This window comes from Equus caballus, chromosome 8, assembly GCF_041296265.1.
Source record: "Equus caballus isolate H_3958 breed thoroughbred chromosome 8, TB-T2T, whole genome shotgun sequence".
Taxonomy (NCBI): Eukaryota; Metazoa; Chordata; class Mammalia; order Perissodactyla; family Equidae; genus Equus; species Equus caballus.
The window spans coordinates 76,214,139-76,233,803 of record NC_091691.1 but is presented as its reverse complement, the minus strand read 5'-3'; the positions used below and the strand labels follow the sequence as shown (position 1 = coordinate 76,233,803).

The 19,665-nt window shown below is 38.6% G+C and overlaps 1 protein-coding gene across 19 annotated transcripts in view; it reads left to right on the top strand.

The window, feature by feature from the left end:
• DYM (dymeclin) overlaps positions 1–19,665 on the top strand; it is a 359,439-nt gene that overhangs the window by 225,810 nt on the left and 113,964 nt on the right. For all 19 annotated transcript variants that reach the window (XM_023647788.2, XM_070221038.1, XM_070221046.1 and 16 more), the window contains one exon: positions 16,838–16,940. In XM_023647788.2, coding sequence (XP_023503556.1) covers positions 16,838–16,940 — 103 coding nt within the window. The remainder of the gene's footprint in view (positions 1–16,837; positions 16,941–19,665) is intronic.

Here is a 19,665-nt window from a genome sequence, read left to right as displayed (position 1 = left end):
AAAGGGATTGTGGCTTCAAATATTACAGGCTTTTAAAGTCCTATTTAAGTGATAGTTAATTTATCCAGCATCCCTGGGAATTATGGAGTTCCACATATTTTCTAGATAACAGAAGTATGATTCATGAAAGCACTACCTTAAAAATAGTTTAAAAGTATTTCGGATAAGAGCTCTTGCCAGCACAGACTTTCTCTAATTTGAGTCTTTGTCTTGATACGTCTCAGGGATGTCGGTGTGAACGTGGACCATTGTGCTCAACAGTAATGGAATTCTGAGTTTGCTCCTATTTTGATGTCAAAACTCTTTTCTCTTTTTTTGGTTACTCTACTCTTAAATGTTCCCCCTCTCCACATATTCCCATCCTGGTTTCCTCTTCTTCGTTGAGGAAGCTAATAACTTAGCTTGTTGAGAATTGTGTTAAATCAGATTAGGAAGACTTTGAGTTAAGTTCATAGCTTTCCTTTGGGCATTGATAACCATTTCATGCATGGAAACCTTTCTCTCTTTGTGCTTTGCGTTTGTGTCTTTAGAGGTGGGAAAGGGGGCTGCTCTTATATCTGAGGGTGAGTCATAGTAGATGGGGTTTCCTTGAAGGTACTATAAATATATATTCGGTTTCTTGGTTTTTCTAAAAAGTATTTCTAAACTTTCATTCAAAGTATATTTTATCCACGAGTAATCGGTCATATTTTTTTTAAGAATTTGACTGATCAGGATATTTTTTAAAAAAGGAAAGTGAGGACAGGGAATAACTAGCTCATTGTGCATACACAGGAGGCATTGCAGAGGAGTTGAAAGAAGAGAAGAGGAAGGGACATCTGTGCCCTTGAAATTGTGTTCACAGAAAAAATATAAATATGCAAGCAAAAGATAAAGGAAGATATGTTAAAAACATGTAGAGCAAGTATAAATTTGTAATTAAATACACAAAGTTTGAAAGGAAGTTGAGATAAAAGGATAGAGTTTTTACAAATCTAAAGACTTTTAATAGTAATGCATCTAACAGAAGTTGAAAAAAGGCATTTAGAACTGAAGACCTATAATTCCAATTAAGACTTCCTGTTCCTATAGCCCTCCCAAAGACTAATTATATTTGCTAAGCAAAAAGGAATCCCAAAATTCTAGTTGGGATCCTCAAATTAAGGGTCCAACACCTGGAAAATATCTTCCTGATAAATGGCGTTGTAATATAGGAGTAGGTGTGCTGCAGCATTTTCTAAACACAGTTATTAGAGTCATGTTTCCTGTGACTATCTTTGTAACATCTGACTATAGTAAACACAGTTTATTTGGTAAGTTTCCCCTGAAAGGAAATTTCTTTACACTTAGGAAGTGCCTTACAACTCCTGATAATAACTTCTACACTGTCCGTCCTGGCTCCCCCTGTGCTCGTTATGAGATAATCGCATTGTCCGAATGAATTTTCTCATTAAGTATTATTTCGGTCCTAATTGTTGCCAAAAACTTAGTGACGTTGTGCTACAGAATATTTTTTTAAGTGGATAGGTTTGCTATCTGCTTGACATGGTTTTCTCAAGGGACTAAGAAAGGGTGACAAAGACAACCTAAATTCCTTCAAGTCAGATCTGTTTCTATTCTTTACAGAATATGTTTTCTAATAGAGATGAGAAAATACCATAAAGCTTCTAATAAATTTGATAGCATTTGAATTGCATAGTAATTACAAAATACTTTAGGTCTTTCGCTCTACTCGAATTTATATAAGGACATACATTTTTAACTATATTATCCATGAAAGAGGTATAAAAGTAAGTTAAAATTAGGGATAAAGTTTTTCTTTTGAGGTAAATCAAATTACTACTTTTTAAAATTACTTAGGTTATTCTTATTAAATAGCATTTCTGGCCAAATATAGTCAAAATTGGAAAACTCTGCTTAAGAAAACCTTTTGCATTATGTCCACTTAGATATTTTTCCACTGGATTGCTTAAAAGTTAGAAACACGAGAAATTTGCATGAATGCCTTGGTGAAAAATAAAAGTAATTGTCTTTCAACTAGAGATAGATTTGTTTTATTTCACTCGTGTTTTTGATAATGTAGTTACCAGATCATGTATTGACAGATTGTATATTTTATCCATTTTTTTTTTTTTTAAGATTGGCACCTCAGCTAACAACTGGTGCCGATCTTTTTTTTTTTTCTGCTTTTTCTCCCCAAATCCCCCCAGTACATAGTTGTACATTTTAGTTGTGGTTCCTTCTAGTTGTGTTGTGTGGGACACCGCCTCAGCATAGCTTGGTGAGCGGTGCCATGTCCAGGCTCAGGATCCAAACCAGCAATACCCTGGGCAGGCGATGCAGAGCACGCGAACTTAACCACTCGGCCACGGGGCCAGCCCCATATCCATTGTTTTTTAAAATATTTTTACTCCTAATAATTCTTCTAACACTATTTTTAAAGTTGTTAATCATCTTTAAATTTTCCTTCTATGTCTTATTTATTTAGTTACCTTAACCAGGGAAAATTCAATTCCTGAGTTTCAGCATTTTTCGTTTTGAAAGAAACATTGTTTAGGTGAATCCTTTGCCCTGTTGAATAACTAGTTATTCTTGATTCTGTAATTTTTGGTTAAGCAGTCTTACAATGAAGATCCTACTAGACAGTGTAACCATAGTTTGAAGTTCTCGCTGAGATGCCTTGTGTGCTTTTATGGCAATGAGGTTGCAATTCAAGGCGTGCCTTTTTGGTGGGAACCTTGCTTAATAGATTTTATAAATGCATGTCTTTATGTCTTTTGCTTTTACTTCCAAGTTTTTGAAGAAGGTGAATTACTGAGTTTTCCTTAGAGTGTTGAAATATGAAGCAATATAGATTCTGATGGCCCATGTGGCCTCTAGCGTGCTGATGAACACATCTTTTCATGCGTTATGCTCTGTACTGCTAGTCCACTAAACGTGTATTTCAACAAGCCTTACTTAGCAGTCAGCAAGCTGGTGGTGCTGAGGTTTCTTATTTTGTTCTCTACCTTCTATGTCATAAGGTCAGCACCATTTTAGCACTTGTCTTGGATGGAAATGAATTTTAAGCTAGTTATTATATATCTAAAATAATGTTTATGGTTTATTAAGTAAATTAAATGTGACCGAATGGGCAGTTGAGCCTGGTTTAACTTCTTTTTATAAACGTCAGTGTTCTTAGCAAAGATAATTATGTAGTCAACCATCTCCTTCATTTTAATTTTAGGTCCTTAAAAATAAGATTTTTTTACTAAAAATAAATTAAGACTTCATGTTTTGTAAGACAGGAATACTGATGTCTTCACATTTTCTTTTACTAGAGTACGAAAGGTGGAAGAGAAAAAGAGGAAAGACAAATCATCAATAGCAAGCATATGTTAGCCCCTGTTGTATGCAGAACTCTGTAAAAAAAAGATCTGTAGGGGCCGGCCCCGTGGCCGAGTGGTTAAGTTCGCGCGCTCCGCTTTGGCGGCCCAAGATTCCGCGGGTTTGAATCCTGGGCGCGGACATGGCACTGCTCATCAAGCCATACTGAGGCGGCGTCCCACATGCCACAACTGGAAGGACTCACAACTAAAAGTGCACAACTATGTACCGGGGGGCTTTGAGGAGAAAAAGGAAAACTAAAATCTTTAAAAAAAATATCTACTATCAAGGTCTTAAATGAACTTAGCATTTGGGGAAAAAAACCCGTGTTAACAATACATATATGTATTATATATATATAAACACACATATAGGTATATAGCAATTTAAGAACATAAAGTAGCATATTTTAAACAAATAACTAATATTATATAATTTGATAGATAGGAAAAGCCTGAGAAGTTACTATTTTTCATATTCTACAAGTACAAAGGGACACGTTTCATAAATGAATTTGTTCTAATCTTCATAGACTTTGATGAGTTTTTATTGTACTAAGGGTGTTTTAACCCTCAGACGTTTCCCACATTTGTACCATCCAGTGTCTGTCCTTTCTCCCTCAGCCTTTCCCTCACCTCTGATTTGGTCTGTCTTTGACAAAGGCCACCTGCATCTTGTCCTTGGCAATCGTGGGTCTGCTCAACTTTCTCTGAATAGACAGGAGGATTTTTCATTAGAAGCAGAGAAGTGGAATGAGGAAGGCAAACGTTTTATGTGAACAGACTACTGTGTCAGAAGAATTGGACATCATCTGAAACTCCCTTCAGCTACACGCATCCCCGTGCACACGCTCCACGGCGCCTCTTCCCCCTTCTCCCAGTACTGTTACGCAGACATCTTAGTAGGTTAGGTCGGTAGTCAGTGTTTACATTGTTAAAACTGGATATTATTCACCTATGATCCATGTAGTGTAACGTGATGATGGTTACTTTCTCTAACAATTTATGTAAAATGTCTTTATTTTCATCTTTCTCTAGAAGAAAAGTTTGGTAGGGTGTAGAATTCTACTTTGAGTCGTTTTCACTCTGCATTTCAAAGGCATCGCTCATTGTTTTTTAGCTGTTGAGACATCTATGCTGTCCTCCTTCTTGATCGTTTGTATATGGTCCTCCCTCTCTGTCTCTCTGTTTTTAGGACCTTATTTTATCTCTAGTGTTATGAAATTCCATTGCCAGTGGGGGATTTTCTTTGTTTTTACCCATTTTCTGGATTCTTGGTGGGCTCTTTCATTCTGGAAATTCATGTTTTCTAGTTTTGAGAACTTTCCTTGAAATAATTCTTTAATAATGTCTTCCTTTTCTCCTTCTATTTTCTCTCTTCTTTTAAAACATCCTATCTTGGACTTTGTGGACCGGTTCTCAGATTGCCATTTTCCTGCTGTTTTCCATCTCTTTGTTTTTTCTGTTCCACTTTCTGGCAAAGTTCTTCAAATTTATTTTCCAGCTCTTCTGTTGAACTTTTCGTTTTTGCTATCGTATTTTCATTTTCTAAGAGTTCTTTTTGTTCTCTGATAATCCTTGTTACACAGCCTCCTTCTTGCTTCATAGCTTCAGTATGTTTGCTTTTCTCTCCTAGCTTAGTAATTGTAACATTTTGGGAGGTTTTGTACCCTCCCTGCATTTCTCTGTTTCATCCAGGTTCCTTTCTCCATTTTTGCTTGTTTATCATTTTAGTGGCGCTCTGGTGATCTTTGGCAGAGTTCGTATTTAGAAGTGAGGCACTAAAGAACCGATTGGAGGTTCTGTGCGCTTGGGCCGGGCTTTGTTGACTGGTGGCTTCATTTAGACTGCTCCATCTGGGCTGGTTTTTTGGAGAATTCCCCAGTGTCAGTATCTGTGGATCCTTTTGTCTTAACACTTTTCAGTTTCTCCTGAGAGTGGTCCTCCAGTATTTTTCCTGAGTATACAAACCTAGCTGATGCGTTCTGTGAGCTGGCTGGGGGATGAAGACAGAGACTTCAGTGCTCAGCCTCTATGCTCTTACTTAGCAGCTCTCTTTCAGTACAGCTCTCCCGCCCTTAGTTGTGCCACATATCCCTAAGTCCAGAGTCTTTCTGCTTCATCCTTTTGCGAGCGAACACTTCTATTCTTCTGCCAAGGTGGAGGAAGGCAGTCACTGGGCTGAGCAAGGGAGGAAAGGGGAACTGAAAGTCTGACTTTTTTAATACAGGTTTTCAGTCATTCTTCCTGTTCACGGCCTTATCTGCACCCCCACTTTCTGTATTCTATATACTTTTTCTATTCTGTATACTTTCTGTATACGGGTGTTCTGATACCTGTACCTTGCCAGAGTTCTAGAATATAAACTTGTAGCATCTGGTCCTCCTTCACTTCTAGTCTAGGTTTCAGCTTTTTCTGGTCTGTCTTCTTTTCTCTGTCTATACTAATTACTGAATTTTTTCATCCATTGCCATGGCTTTAAGTTCTAGTTATATGTTTACAGTTCCCAAATACATACCTCTAACCAGAATCTCTTTCCTGAAGCCAGACTCACATATCCAAATGTCTACTTGAAATTTTCACTTGGGTGACAAATAGGCATCTCAAACTTATCGTATTCAAAAGGGAACTCCTAATGATCTCCCTGGAACCTGTTCCCCCACCAGTCTTCCCATCTCAGTGAATGGTGTACCCATCCTTCTGTTTGCTTAGGCTGAAAACCTCGATGATGTCTTTGATTCTTCTCTTATTGCCCAAATCCGATCTGGCAGCAAATCCCGTCCGCTTGGCCCTCAGCTAGGTTTGTATACTCAGGAAAAATGTTGAAGGATTACTCTCGGGAGAAACTGAAAAGTACAAGACAGCTATATTTCTAGGTAAATGGGAGAGACTGCTTGGTGTTTTTTTGTTATAGTAAAAATATGGGGGGAAAAACTTTCCTGGCCATAAAAATATCAGATATTTATGTGAAGAATCAGAAACCAGATAAACTTTGAAATTTTAAACTTAAAAAAAATACTTTCTTTTTTAAGTGAATTTCTACTTTGTATTTTATCCAGTAAACCAATATTGAATACCTGCTGTGCACCAGGCATTGTTCTAGGCACTAGGAATATAGCAGCAAACAAAACAGGTGCAAATCCCTGCCATCATGGAGCTTACATACTAGCTCAGGAGTCAGGAAACTTTTTTCTATAAAGGGCTAGATAGTAACTATTTTAGGCTTTTCATGTCAGATAGTCTCTGTCACATCTACTTGACCCTGCCGTTGTAGCATGAAGGCAGCCATAGACAGTATATGAATGAATGGATGTGGCTGTGTTCCAATAAAACTTTATTTACAAAAACAGATGGTGGGCAGGTTTGGTTTGCATGCTGTAGTTTGCCTACTTCTGTTCTAGTGGATGGAAACAATAAAAACATACAAGAAAAGTATACAGCATTTTAGAAAGTGGCAAGTAGTATGGGAAAAAATAAAGTAGTGGAATGAAAATAGGATGCGTCAGGTCCGGTTGTGATAGGCCTCAAAGAAGAGGTGACTTCAAGATGAAGGAGTAAACCATACCAGACCCTAGCATGTGTAATAAAGGAAAGATTTGTCTCAAGGGTGCTTAGTGAAGAATAGCTCACAAAAGAAATACCGGCTCCATTAAACTGAACCATGACCATAGGCACTTCCAGAATACATCTTTACGATCTTCTAACCAGAGAGGGAAAGCAGTCTTTCTTACCATTTCCAGGTAGAAAAATCTTAGCACATATATCCATTGACTAATTTCTGTGACCTGGGAAATGGGGTGTTATAGTTGACTCAGCCTGTGTCATTAGCTCACTTTTTTCGGGAGAGTCAAGACTGGATACATCTTCCCTGGGATCAGGAAAGTGGCAAGGATGTTCACTGTCAGCCTTGTACAGGTGGTCCTAGGCAGTGCAGTGACTCAAGAAAAAGAGAATTTTAAAATCCAGATTAGAAAAGATTTAAAACTGTGTTCACACAAAACATGATCATATGTTTAAAAAATCCTAATGAATCTACAAAAAAATCAGAGTTAATAAATGAGTTTAGCACAGGTGTAGGATACAAGGTCAGTATATAACAACAATTGTATTTTGATATTCTTGTGATGAACAATTAGAAATTAAAATTTAGAAACAGTGATATTTACAGTAGCATAAAAAATATGAAATAACTTAGGGATACATTAGCAAAATACACACAAGATCTGTAGACTGAAGACTGCAACATTGCTGAGAGAGATTAAAGAAGACCTAAGTAAACAGGGTGATCTCATGCTCATGGATCAGAGACTTAGTATTGTTAAGATCCTGAACTTGATCTGTACATTCAACACAATTCTAAACAAAATCCCACTAGGCTTTTTGGTAGAAATTGGCAAGCTGTTTCTAAAATGTGTGTAGCTATACAAAGGACCTAGAATACCCAAAATCAATTTTGACAAAGAAAAGCTAAGTTGGAGGACTCACACTACTTGATTTCAAGATTTACTATAAATTATAGCTAGAGTCATCAAGACAATGTACGATAGATTTCAGGCCAGTAGATTGGAATAGAGTCCAGAAATAAACCCCTGCATATATGGTCAATGAAATTTTGACAAGATTGCCAAAGTAGTTCAAGGGGGGAAGGGATAGTCTTGTCAGCAAATGGTTCTAGAACAATTAAATATTTATGTGCAAAAAAACAAACTAATAGAATGAACCTCAACTCCTACTTCATGCTATACATATGTATTAACTTCAAGTGGAACATAGACCTAAACGTAAGAGTTAAAACTGTAAAACTTATAGGAGACAATCTTTGGGGTCTTGGGTTAGGCAAAGATTTCTTAGGATGCAACAAAACCAAATAATTTTTAAAAATTTGATGAGTTGGACTTCATCAAATTCTAAAATTTTGTTCTTTGAAAGATAATTGTTAAGAAAATGAAAAGACTCCCTTTTTCCCCCTCCTCCTGGTCTAGGAGAAATTATTTACAAAAATATGTCTGATAAAGCACTTGTATCTAGAATATATAAAGAACTCTTAGAACTCAAGAAGAACAACCACCACCCGTTTTTTAAAATGGAGAAAAGATTTGAATAGACACTTCACCAAAGAAAACGTGAGCAGAAGAAAATTCATTAGGGGAATGCAAATTAAAACCACAGTGAAATCTACTTCATGCCCACTAGAGTGGCTAAAATTAGGAAGACTGAAATACCAAGTGCTAGCAAGAACGTAGAACAGTTTGGCGGTTTCTTAAGAGAGTTAAATAGCGTACAACCCAGCAATCCTGCTCCTAGGTAGTTGTTCCAGAGAAAGGAAAACATGTGTCCACACAAAAACATGTATGAGAATGTTTATAGCAGCTTTATTTATAACAGCACAAAACTGGAAACAACCCAAATGTCCATCAACCAATAAAGAGATAAACAAATTGAGGTTTGTTCATACAATGGAAAACTACTCAGCAATAAAAAGGAATGAATTGCTGATACACAAAACAGTGTGGATGAATTTTAAAAACGTTATGCTAAGGGATAGAAGACAGACATGAAAGAGTAAATAGAGTGTGATTCCATTTACGTGAAATTCTGGAAAAGGCAAACCCACAGTGACAGAAAACAGATCAGTGGTGGCCTGGAGCAAGGTTGGAGGTGAGGAGGAAGGATTGACTGCAAAGACAGGTTAGAGAACACTTCCGCAGAGGGTGTGGAATCAGCAGCACGGAGCTGTGCCTTGATGGAGAGGCAGCGTTTTGATGGGCAGAGAGGAGGAAGGAGGGGCTTTCTGCACGGGGAAAGAATCAGCGACTACAGAGAAAGAGCGGGAAGCTTGGCATAAGGAGATTTAGGTTCTAGCCGTAGCTCTGTCCTTTAATAACTTTAGTAATATTTTGTATTTTTTGCATTTTAATAGCTCTTTGGGATTTATAAAGAACTTTTATATTCACTAGACTATGTCACTTTGACCTTGGATGAACTACCAATGCTCTGTACCTGAGTTTCTTTATCTGTAAGTCATCTGCTCCCATTCTTTTGTGGAGTTGAGGTTCTCCTCATTTCTCTGGTGACTCCTGTTATGAGTGTGTTTAGAGGGAAGAAATAGGGTGTGGACAGGAGGTGACTAAAAGCTGTGAGTGGCGAGGTTCTTGTGGGAAACGTCTGAGCTTTTCTAGGAGGGAACCCCCTCCCACCACCACCACCTCCTCCCAGTACTTGACCTTCTCTCTGGGCTGCCCTCCCTTCGGAGTATCCCTCTAGCTCTCTGCTCCCAGCACCGCCTACTTCCCCGCATCCCACTTCTCTCAGCCGCTGAGGTCCAGCCTCGGCCTCCTCCCCTCTGAAAATGGTTTTTGGTAACGTCCCCATTGATTTCTTTCCTTGGGCAGAATCCAGTGACTTTGTTTCTTTTTTTGATGCTTCTTTGTCTTTGACAGTGGTGACTGCTCCCTCCTTGAGATTATTCTCTTGGCTTCCAGAATGTCTTTCTCTCCTGATTCCCCTACTTCCACTGTTTCTCTAAATGACCTTTATTGGCTTCCTTTGCTCTGTTCGCCCATTTAGCCTTGGTGTTCTCAGAATTCTGTCTTTATGCTTCTTTACTTATATTATACATTATCCTTGGGTGACCACTTGTACTTTTATGATTTCAACTGGTGCCAATAACCCTAAAATTTCTCACCCTTCTCCTGAGCACCAGTTTAGCATTTCTGAACTATCGTATGTTAGTATGATATTAGTATTAGTATAACTATGTAATTAGTATAAGTATTAGTATTTTTGAACTATGATATTCTGAAATATCATCTGGATATTTCTAACTGTCTCCATTGGGAGATTCTTGAGCACCTCTGGGTTTCCAGGAAGAACTGTTAAGAGCACAGATTCTGGAGCCAGCTTGCCTCAATTTGACTCCTGACTCTACCACTTAGTAGCTATGTGCTTTGAGCAAATTACTTAACCTCTCTGCCTCGATTTCATCATCCTTTTATAGTTTTTTTAAAAAAGGAAAATAATAGCACCTACCTCATATGATTATTTGATGAACAGTGTCTGATATACAGTAAACAGCATATAAGCCTTAGCTTCTGCTGTTGTCATCATTATTGTCTTTAAAGCACAGCTCTCAGTCTTCCTGGGCCCTCTCTCTGCTCTTCAGCTCTTCTTCCCATATTCCTAGCGTGTTCAATCACTTTCTCAGCCAGCCACTAAGTTTCCCAAGTAAGAAACCTTAGAGTCATCCATGATTCCCTTTTTTCACTCTCTGTTACCTCTTCTGCCTTCCAAATAGCCCGTATTTGCTAGTTCAGGGTCTCCTCATCTCTTCCTTTGAGCAATGTAGAAGGTACCTAGAGGATCTTTCTGTTTCTACTCTTGTTCTCTTGCCAGCTCCTGTCCATCCTTCCTCCTAAGGTCGGAGGAATCTTTCTAAAACAAATATACTTGTCATGTACTTGTACCTCACTGCTCAGGTCAGTGGTTTTCACACTGCTTCTAGGAGCCCTGGGGTTCTGTGGCAGGGACTCTATGGCCACCATGAGGTGAGAGAGCACATGGATGAGCAAGGAGTAATCAGTCACCCTTCCTGCCCATCCCTGGCCCCGCACCTCCCACCAAACACAGCAGCTGTGCTTTTGTCTCTTTTTCTTGTTATCATAGTCCTGCTGTTGTAAAACTACCTGGCTTTCAGGATGAAGTCCAAAGTCTAGGAGGCACTTTATGGACTGTTCTCATATTCTCACTACTACCCCAACTGTATCGTGGTGCTCTGTGTACTTAACACTTTATGAACGTGTGTGCTTTGCCGTTTCCTGCACCAGCAGTGCTTGGATTTCTCTGCCTTCCTTCCTGCTCTGCTCTTTGCCCAGTTACCTGTACCATTGCCTCATTTGCTCGCCTGCCTCCTAATTGTTCCTTAAGGTTCAGCTCAGGCGTCATCTCCAGAAATGGTTTCCTGTCCCTACCTCCAGGTGCATTTGGGCAGCCCTGGGCTTTGTCCCCGTTGCGCTCCCTGCTCATCTCCATCACCACACTGATAGTAGAACCTCCAGGAGGGCAGGACAAAGACCATGTTGACCATGTTGCTTTTGCTTGTCGCTCTATTCCAGGCTCCTTGCACATTGCTTGGCACATAGTAGGTTCTTGGTAAATATTTGACTTACTGTCTGTCTCAGTGACTTGACAAGATGGAATGCAAACCTCTTAGCATGGTGTTTTTAACAGGCCCATGCCTATCTTGCTGGCTTCATCTCTTGCCACCTCTTCCTCTCCATGGACTTTCACTCTTCTGCCCAGATAGGCTATCGGTACTCCCCTGAAGTCTCTCTCTGCCTTTCTATACACTGTTTCTCCTTTCTCACTGGCTCTCCCTCCCCCTTTACTGTTCCCAGCTAGCGAACCCCCTAACCTTCAAGTCCACGGGCAAGATAGATTCCCTCTGTGGAATGTACCTAACCTTCAGCGGTGCTCCCACAGCACTCTCTTCAGACCCAGGGCCCTCTCTGGCTTTAGTAGTGTAGACATTTTTTTCCCTTATCCCATCAGACTTGAGCTCCTGTGGAACAAGGAACCGTGTCTCTTTTATCGTTTTGTAAGACTGATGTTCCATTAGCTTCTCACTCCATGTAGAATAAAGTCCAGGACTTTTGACGTGCTGTGGCGGCCCTTCACGGTCTGTCTGCAGACTGTCCTTATTCTGCTCTCATCTCCTGCCAGCAGTGTACTCCCTAAACTGCAGCGCTTTTCAGCAGCTTGTGGTTTTCTGAGCATATTCCAGGTCGGACTGACCACACAGAGTCTCTTTCCATGCTGCTTTCTTTTGTGAAAGGCTGGCTATTGGCAGGCGCTCTGTTTTCTCCAGGATACTGTATTCTTTTTATTCAGTTTTTAAGATGTATGTAATATTTAAGGCATACACCAAAAAAATAGGGAGTAATACAGCAGTCTCCTATGTGTGTATCCAGTATAACCAAAAAAACATTAGAGAGAGAGCACAAGCCCTGAATCCTCTGTTTCTTCCTCCCTGATGCCATTTCCCTCCCTTCTTTCTCAGAGAATAATGGCTGTCCTAAATGCAATGTTTATCATTTCCATATATATTTTATTATTTCATGTGTTTTGTTGGTAAAAGATATATATATATAAGATTGTTTTCATTTTTAAAATGCTGTATAAATAATATCACCTTGTTCACATTCTTCTACAAGGGTCCTTCCCTGTAGAACTTTTTTTTGAGATTTATCCCTATTGTTACATGTAGCTTTAGACCACTTTAAATTGCTACATATTGTTTCATTGTCTGAATATCCCACAGTTTTTTGGTTGTTTTCAGTTTTTCGTTGTTAAACCAATTTGTAATGAACATTCTTATAAAAGAAGAAAATTCCAGCCTTCTTCTAATTTTAAAAAAAGTATTCTGGCAGCTGTATCCTGACTGAATGAATATTAAGCACACTTGAAAGTCAATTTCACTTATTTTTAAAATCAGAATTATCCCTTTACATGCAAACACCATGTGTCTTTATCATTCTGTCTAGCATTAAGCTAGGGCTAGTACTTTGAAAGCAAAGCTTTAAGCAAAAGTTACTTTTCTCGGCCATTTGCAAATCATGTCTCATATAAATTTGGATCATTTTGCCTTAAAAATGCTAAATGAAAACCGAAAGTAGAATGTTAAAAAAAAAAAAAAAACACCAAAATTTTGAAAGCTCTAGCTAGAAGACCTGAGGGAAAAGCCTATTAAACTGTAGAGGCATAACAACTTGAAGCAGGCGCGAATTCTGTGGCGCGAATTCTGTTTCTCATTCCTGATGGGAGACCAAAAGTGGCCTCAAATCTCTGTTCTTCCACCAACTTCCTTAGAAACGGCTGGGAGCAGCCGCCACTGCTTGCTTCTTGGGGACCATTTCAACATTTTGTGCCCTTGAATGGTCAAATTTTCCATTATGCCCGACTGAAAGAGCTTCTATTTGAATTGAAGCTCACTTCCTTGTTTTGTCTCCTACTAACAAGGAAAGCAGATTGTTAGTGTTCTCTTTTAAAATAAATAAACTAGCCTTTCTTCTCCAAGGGAAACAATTTCAAATCCCTTTTGCTTTGATTCCTAAGACTCTAATAATTATCTTCAGTTGATGCTGAAAGTTACCATAGATCACCTCTGTCGTCCTTCCCTGAAGGTACACTCTTAGGACACTCAGGGAGAGAAGCCCAGGTTTGTTGAACCCTGAAAGCAGCTCCTGAGTTCTAGTGTTTTGTAAACTCAACAAAGTGCGCTGCCTTGCTTCACTCGCCTCCACTGCCTCCTTCCCTCTAGTGAGACCAAGCAGCTCAGTCTTCCAGGTGTATTTGCCGGTTTTGCTTTTAGTGTGGGGACCCAGTTTAGGCCTGAGTCTTGCTATGCCCTAGGCTAGAATCCACCACCAAAGTTCTTTCAGTTTCAAAAGAACTTCTGAAATTCCATTTATTCCAGAGAATATGCTGCAACCAACTGGAGGAATCTTGCTAATTTCCCTCTTTGTATGCATTTCCATGTGAATATGATTTATACACTATTACAACATATTTTTACCTTTTTATTTTCATTGTTTAAATTGTTTATTTAAAAATATATACTCCTACAGCAGTTCGCTTTTATGTGCAGTTATTCTTTTACTCAGCAGTTTCACTTCAAGGAATTTATCCTATAGATAGTCTCACCTTCGGTCTGCTAAAAATTACCTACGAAGGTATTCATTGCGGTGCTGTTTATAATAAAAAAAAACCTAGAAACATTGTAATGACTGATTGATAATGGACTAATTAAATGAATTGTTATATCTGTATACTTAGATATCAAGTGACTGGCACTCGATAAATGTTCAATGAATCAAAGAATATATTGTTAAGTGGAAAAAGTGTGAGGTACAGAACAATACATATTTTGTGGAGTAAAAAAGATGGAAGTATATGTACAGTATTCATTTATATACATGCCTTGCTGCATAGAACATTTCTGGAATCGTATACAACAAACTGAAAATGTTAGTGAACGATGGGTCATGGGAATGGGTATGAGTAGAAAGTGAGATGTTTACTTTTAACCTTAAGAAGGAAAAACAAAGCAAAACTAAACCTCAAATGGAGAAGACCCAGAAAAATAAAATGATTGGGGAAAAATGCACAAACCCAGACTGAATCTTATTTCCATCTTCTTGAAGTAGCACTTCCACTCCACTCTTCTCACTGTCCCCTATTTCGCCTCCGTGTTCTACCTTCTGTTTGGAAATGGCTTTTCTCTTCTCTTGCACAAATAAATCTTTTCTCGTCTTCAAGACTCTGTGTAAGATCTAACCCCTTGACAAAATTTTCCTGGACTATTCCATTTCAAAGAAGTGTCTCTTTTAGACTTATGCTTAGCACTTAATCAGTATCATGTGATTCCACATTTATTCACTCAGTAATTATTTCACTTTTTCTTCCTACTGGATTTGAGTATAGATTTAGAGAATATTCCTTGCCTCTGTTCTATCTGCTTTGTACAACATCTATTGTTTAAGGAGGTTTTTTTCCCCTGAATAATGTTAGTTAACACTTAATATAGAAAGAATAGTGAGTAGCCCTGTCTTCAGTGAATATCTGAAATAGTTAGGGATTTTCCTAAATGGATATTCAAACCAATATTCTATTTAGAAAAGTATCACTGAGAACTACTAGAGTAATGTTTTTGGCATTTAAAAAAAGTGCTACAGATCATACCTCATATTTATGTGGAAAAGTACATGGAATCAGAATTACCTTTATTTTTAAGCTGCCCTCTAACCCAAAGAGGAATTCTTTTTTTATTAGCTACAGTAGATTTAATATTAGGAGCATATAATTGTGTGTATTTGAAGCTCTATTATTAGGCACAAACGCATTTAGAATTGTTATGTCTTCTTGGTTAATTGGCCCTTTCCTCATTATAAAATCTCTCTCTTTATCTCTAATAATAGTATTCTTGTCCTTAAGCCTACTCTGTCTAATATAAATAGAGGTATTCCAGCTTTCTTATGATGACTGTTTACATTATAATTAATTCCATCTCTGTAATATATAATACATACATTAATATTTAACTTAAGTATATTTTATATATTAATATACTATATAGATATTATATCTTTATAATTAATTATAATATTTTTTCATCATTTTACTGTTAACTTATCTATGTCTTTAAATTTACAAGTGTGATTCTTATAAACAGCATGTGATTGGGTCTTTCTTTTTTAGCCAGTCTGACAATCTCTGCCATTTAACTCTGGTGTTTAGTCCATTTACATTTAATGTAAATTTGTTTTATTCTTTGAAAATTGCTCATTTCGGTCTGTTAGAGTGCATCTTAGAATAATCTTTACTCTAGCCCTACTCCTAAAGCATGGCCTTTGTGAGAATTTTAACTGAATGCCCATGTTCAATGAGTTTTCTCCACTCTGGCTGTTTGGAATGCCAGCATCCTCCAGCCTGTTGTGACCTCCAAAATATCTATTCATTTTGAAGCTCCTGAATAGTTGTTGGTTGCCACACCTTTTGGGGTCTTTCTCTGCACAGTGCAGCTTAGTATTTAGCCATTCAAGGAGACCCTTGGGCAGATCTCTTGACCTCCCTCTTGCATTTCTCTCCAGTCTGATAATCTGGGCTGCAAATTGCAGCTGCTACAGCAACCCCAGATTCATATCTCTGTCTTCCCAGCTCAGCACAATACTGCTGTGTGCTGGTTGGGTCCCCCCTTTCTGAACCATGGTCTAGAATGTTGTGCTAGGCAGAAACTCATCATTATGGGACCCACGTGGATCTCTTTTCTCTGAGGGATCATAATCCTGCACTTTAGATGTTGTACAACACCTGAAAACAGTTGTTTCATATTTTGAATGAAATATTTCCAAAAAATGAAACAGTTGTTTCATTTGTCCAGTTTTTAGTTATTTACAGGAGGAGAATTATTCAGTACCAGTTAATCATGGCCAGAGGTAGGAATCTTATAATACATATATTTAAAGTCATTTGTTTTTGAGAGAAAGAGGAATATAAAGCTATAATATAGAATATAGACTCTATACTGTATTATATTAATGAGCAATAATCTAATCCAAAACACTTATTTGAAAGATGAGAAACTTATGAGTTACTCATAAAGTCAGTCCATATCCCAAGTTTTCTAATTCTTTCCACTGTTCTTTCCACAGCAGTAATCATCTGAAAATGTCTCCTATGTCTGAAATATAATTTTAAACTGTCAAACTTTTCTTAATTTTTAGAACCCTTGTAATTCTCATTTCATTTTTTGTTGTATCAGTAGTATTATTCATCTTGCTGTTAACACAGGCATGGAAAAACAATCATTACAAGTATATTTTAGAATAACTGATAATATTTAGAATGATTTTGTGTAACTATATAATTCCATATAAGATCTAGAAAAGAAGATGCTTAGTGCTTTTAAAATAATTGGGGTTTTTGTTTGTTTTTTTCAGTTTGTTTTCCTTGCTGTCTAAAAAACACAACAAAGTTCTGGAACAAGCCACACAGTCCTTGAGAGGTTCGCTGAGCTCCAATGACACTCCTCTACCAGATTATGTAAGTAGTTACCTTACTGTGTCAAAGAAAGATTTTCTTTGATTGTTATTTACAAATAACAGTACTCCTCCGCTCGAGATCTGACTGTGATCTTGGTACCTGAGAAACATCTAAAACAGAAATAAAGGAGTGATGTCTCAAATCAAGGGAAGAATTTTAAATGATTATTAGCAAGTGGTTGAAGTAAGTCAACCGTAAACCAGTGATTGTTAATAATTAGACTCTTATTACCATAGGAAACCCACTCAAACTAATTACACGAAAACTAAAGGAGGGATCTTATAGAAAGTGTGCAAAGGTTTCTCTTATCTGAACTAAAGGGGAAGAAGTACACCAGGATTTCACAGAGAACGAGAACCTAAGACAGAAAAGCCTCTGGATTCAAGAATATCCACTTTCGAGGCCATTTCGTTTCTGGTCCCTGCTTTTTTGTGCTTCAGTTTTCTGCTTTTGCTGCACTCTGTCCACCACGTTTCCCTGTTTGCTGACTTGGAACTCAAACAGCAACTCCAGCCCTTCCCCTTCCTGCCTCCCAGCTCGTGACATGTCCTTGTGAGCATCGTGCCTGTGGCCACCAGAGTCTTGCAGTCCTAATCCTCAGTTCCTGGAGGAGAGAATCTGATTGGCTCTCCTCAGGCCTGCAGGTGGCTCTGGTCCTGTCCGCTGTGGTCAGCAGACAATGGCGCAAACACGTTGCCTTTGTTCCGTCCACTTTAAACATGAGGTGCTTACTACCCGACCTCAGAGGACGAGGATGGAAAAGAACAGAAGCAGCACGAGGACGAGTGCCGTTTAAGAACAGGAGGGAGGATGCGCTAGGAGTTCCTTTAGGGCAGTGCCGCTGTCTGTGACGGCTCTTATGTTTTGGAACGTGGCTTAGATGAGGATGCTAAAAATTATCTTGTCATAGAACACAGAAGTGGTTCATCAAGTCCCAATAAGGGCCTCCCTAAATCCCCAGACAACAACTTAATGGGCCGATATTTAGAAACTTGGAGAGAATTTTTAAATTCTGAGTTTGAAGTGATGCATACCAGACAGCCAGGGAGTTGTTTTGCTTGTTTCCTGTGGTTGTTTCATTTCTAAATGGTTGTGCTGATATGAGGCTGTGGGAACAGCACCCAGTCCGGATAGCAGTCGCTGATAAACACAGATAACTGTGTGCAGCCACAACCTGACGCTGCTATTTTTCTTCTGTTTTATTTATTTATTTTGTGAGTGTGTGTGTGTGTGTGTGTATGTATGTGATGTTATGATCCATCATCCCATTAAGATATTAAGTTTATAATTCCAAAGTACCAAAAAAACAACAATATTTTTAAAGAATTTCCTGCTAGTTGAATGTTCTCAACTTTTGAAAAAATTGGCAAAACCTCACTTACTTCTCTCCTTGCCGTGACTTGTTACAGGAAAAATACTTCTTTGTAATTGCCCCTTGGAAACCTCATTTAGGGCCAGAGTGGCATCGGGGGTTGTGTTTATTAAGAATTTGAATTTGATTCATTTGTGAATGTCTTGTTACTTTTATACAATTATCGTTTGGTTTATATAGTATTCCTGTGTCATTTATTCCGCAAAAATGTGTTGACTGTGTGTAGTCCTAAGGTTGCCCTAGCAGCATGTTCCTTTAATCAGAGACCAGAAAGTTGATATTTCTTTGAGAAAATTGGTCATATTTAATACTACTTGCCAGTCGTGGAAGTGTTTATGCAATGAAAGGACAGTTTGAACTCATAACAGACATATCAATTCTACTATTGAACTTAACAGTTTTTAGAGTTACTATTTTCTTCTTGCGTGAAGTTTTCACTAAGTGGAAATGCATTTATTAAAGCATTTGCTTTCTAGAAATACTGGAAAAATTCCACTGGAATCTGTCATTGACAGTCCTCAGTTTGACGTTTGTGTGTATGAGACTTGACAAATCACAGCGTTTCACAGACAGGTTTAAGGACTTGAATTTTACTGCCTTTCCTCAGAGTTCATTGAGAAGAGTGGGTAACCGCTGAGTCAGTGGCAGTGATGATTGTGGATCTGTCCTCCTGCCACTGATCTGAAAGGTGAGTAAAGGAAACAGTAGCAATCTTCAAAGTAAGTGCTGCAGGGCCAGCCCCAGCGGCCTCGTGGTTAAGTTTGGCACACTCCACTTCAGTGGCCTAGGTTCGATTCCCAGGCGTGGACCTCCACTACTCGTCTGTTAGTGGCCCTGCTATGGCAGCATCTCACATCCGAAAAGAGGAAGATTGGCAGCAGATGTTAACTCAGTGAATCCTCCTCAGCAAAAAAACAAAAAAAAAGTAAGTGCTGCAGTATGTTCTTTTGTGAAAACCCGTTGTTTTATTGGTCATTCTCATTGCTCAGAACACTAAGTATAAGTGACTGGCACATTTGAAACCATGTTCTCATTGTCATTCTCTTCTATTTATTTATTTTTCTGAGGAAGATTAGCCCTGAGCTAACTCCTGCCAATCTTCCTCTTTTTGCCGAGGAAGACTGGCCCTGAGCTAACATCCATGCCCATCTTCCTCCATTTTATACATGGGACGCCTACCACAGCATGACTTTTGCCAAGTGGTGCCATGTCTGCACCCAGGATCCGAATGGGCGAACCTTGGGCTGCCGACAAGCGGAGTGTGCAAACTTACCCACTGCGCCACCAGGCCGGCCCCTATTTTTTTTATTTACTTTTTTTGCTGCAGAAGGTTAGCCCTGAGGTAGCATCTAT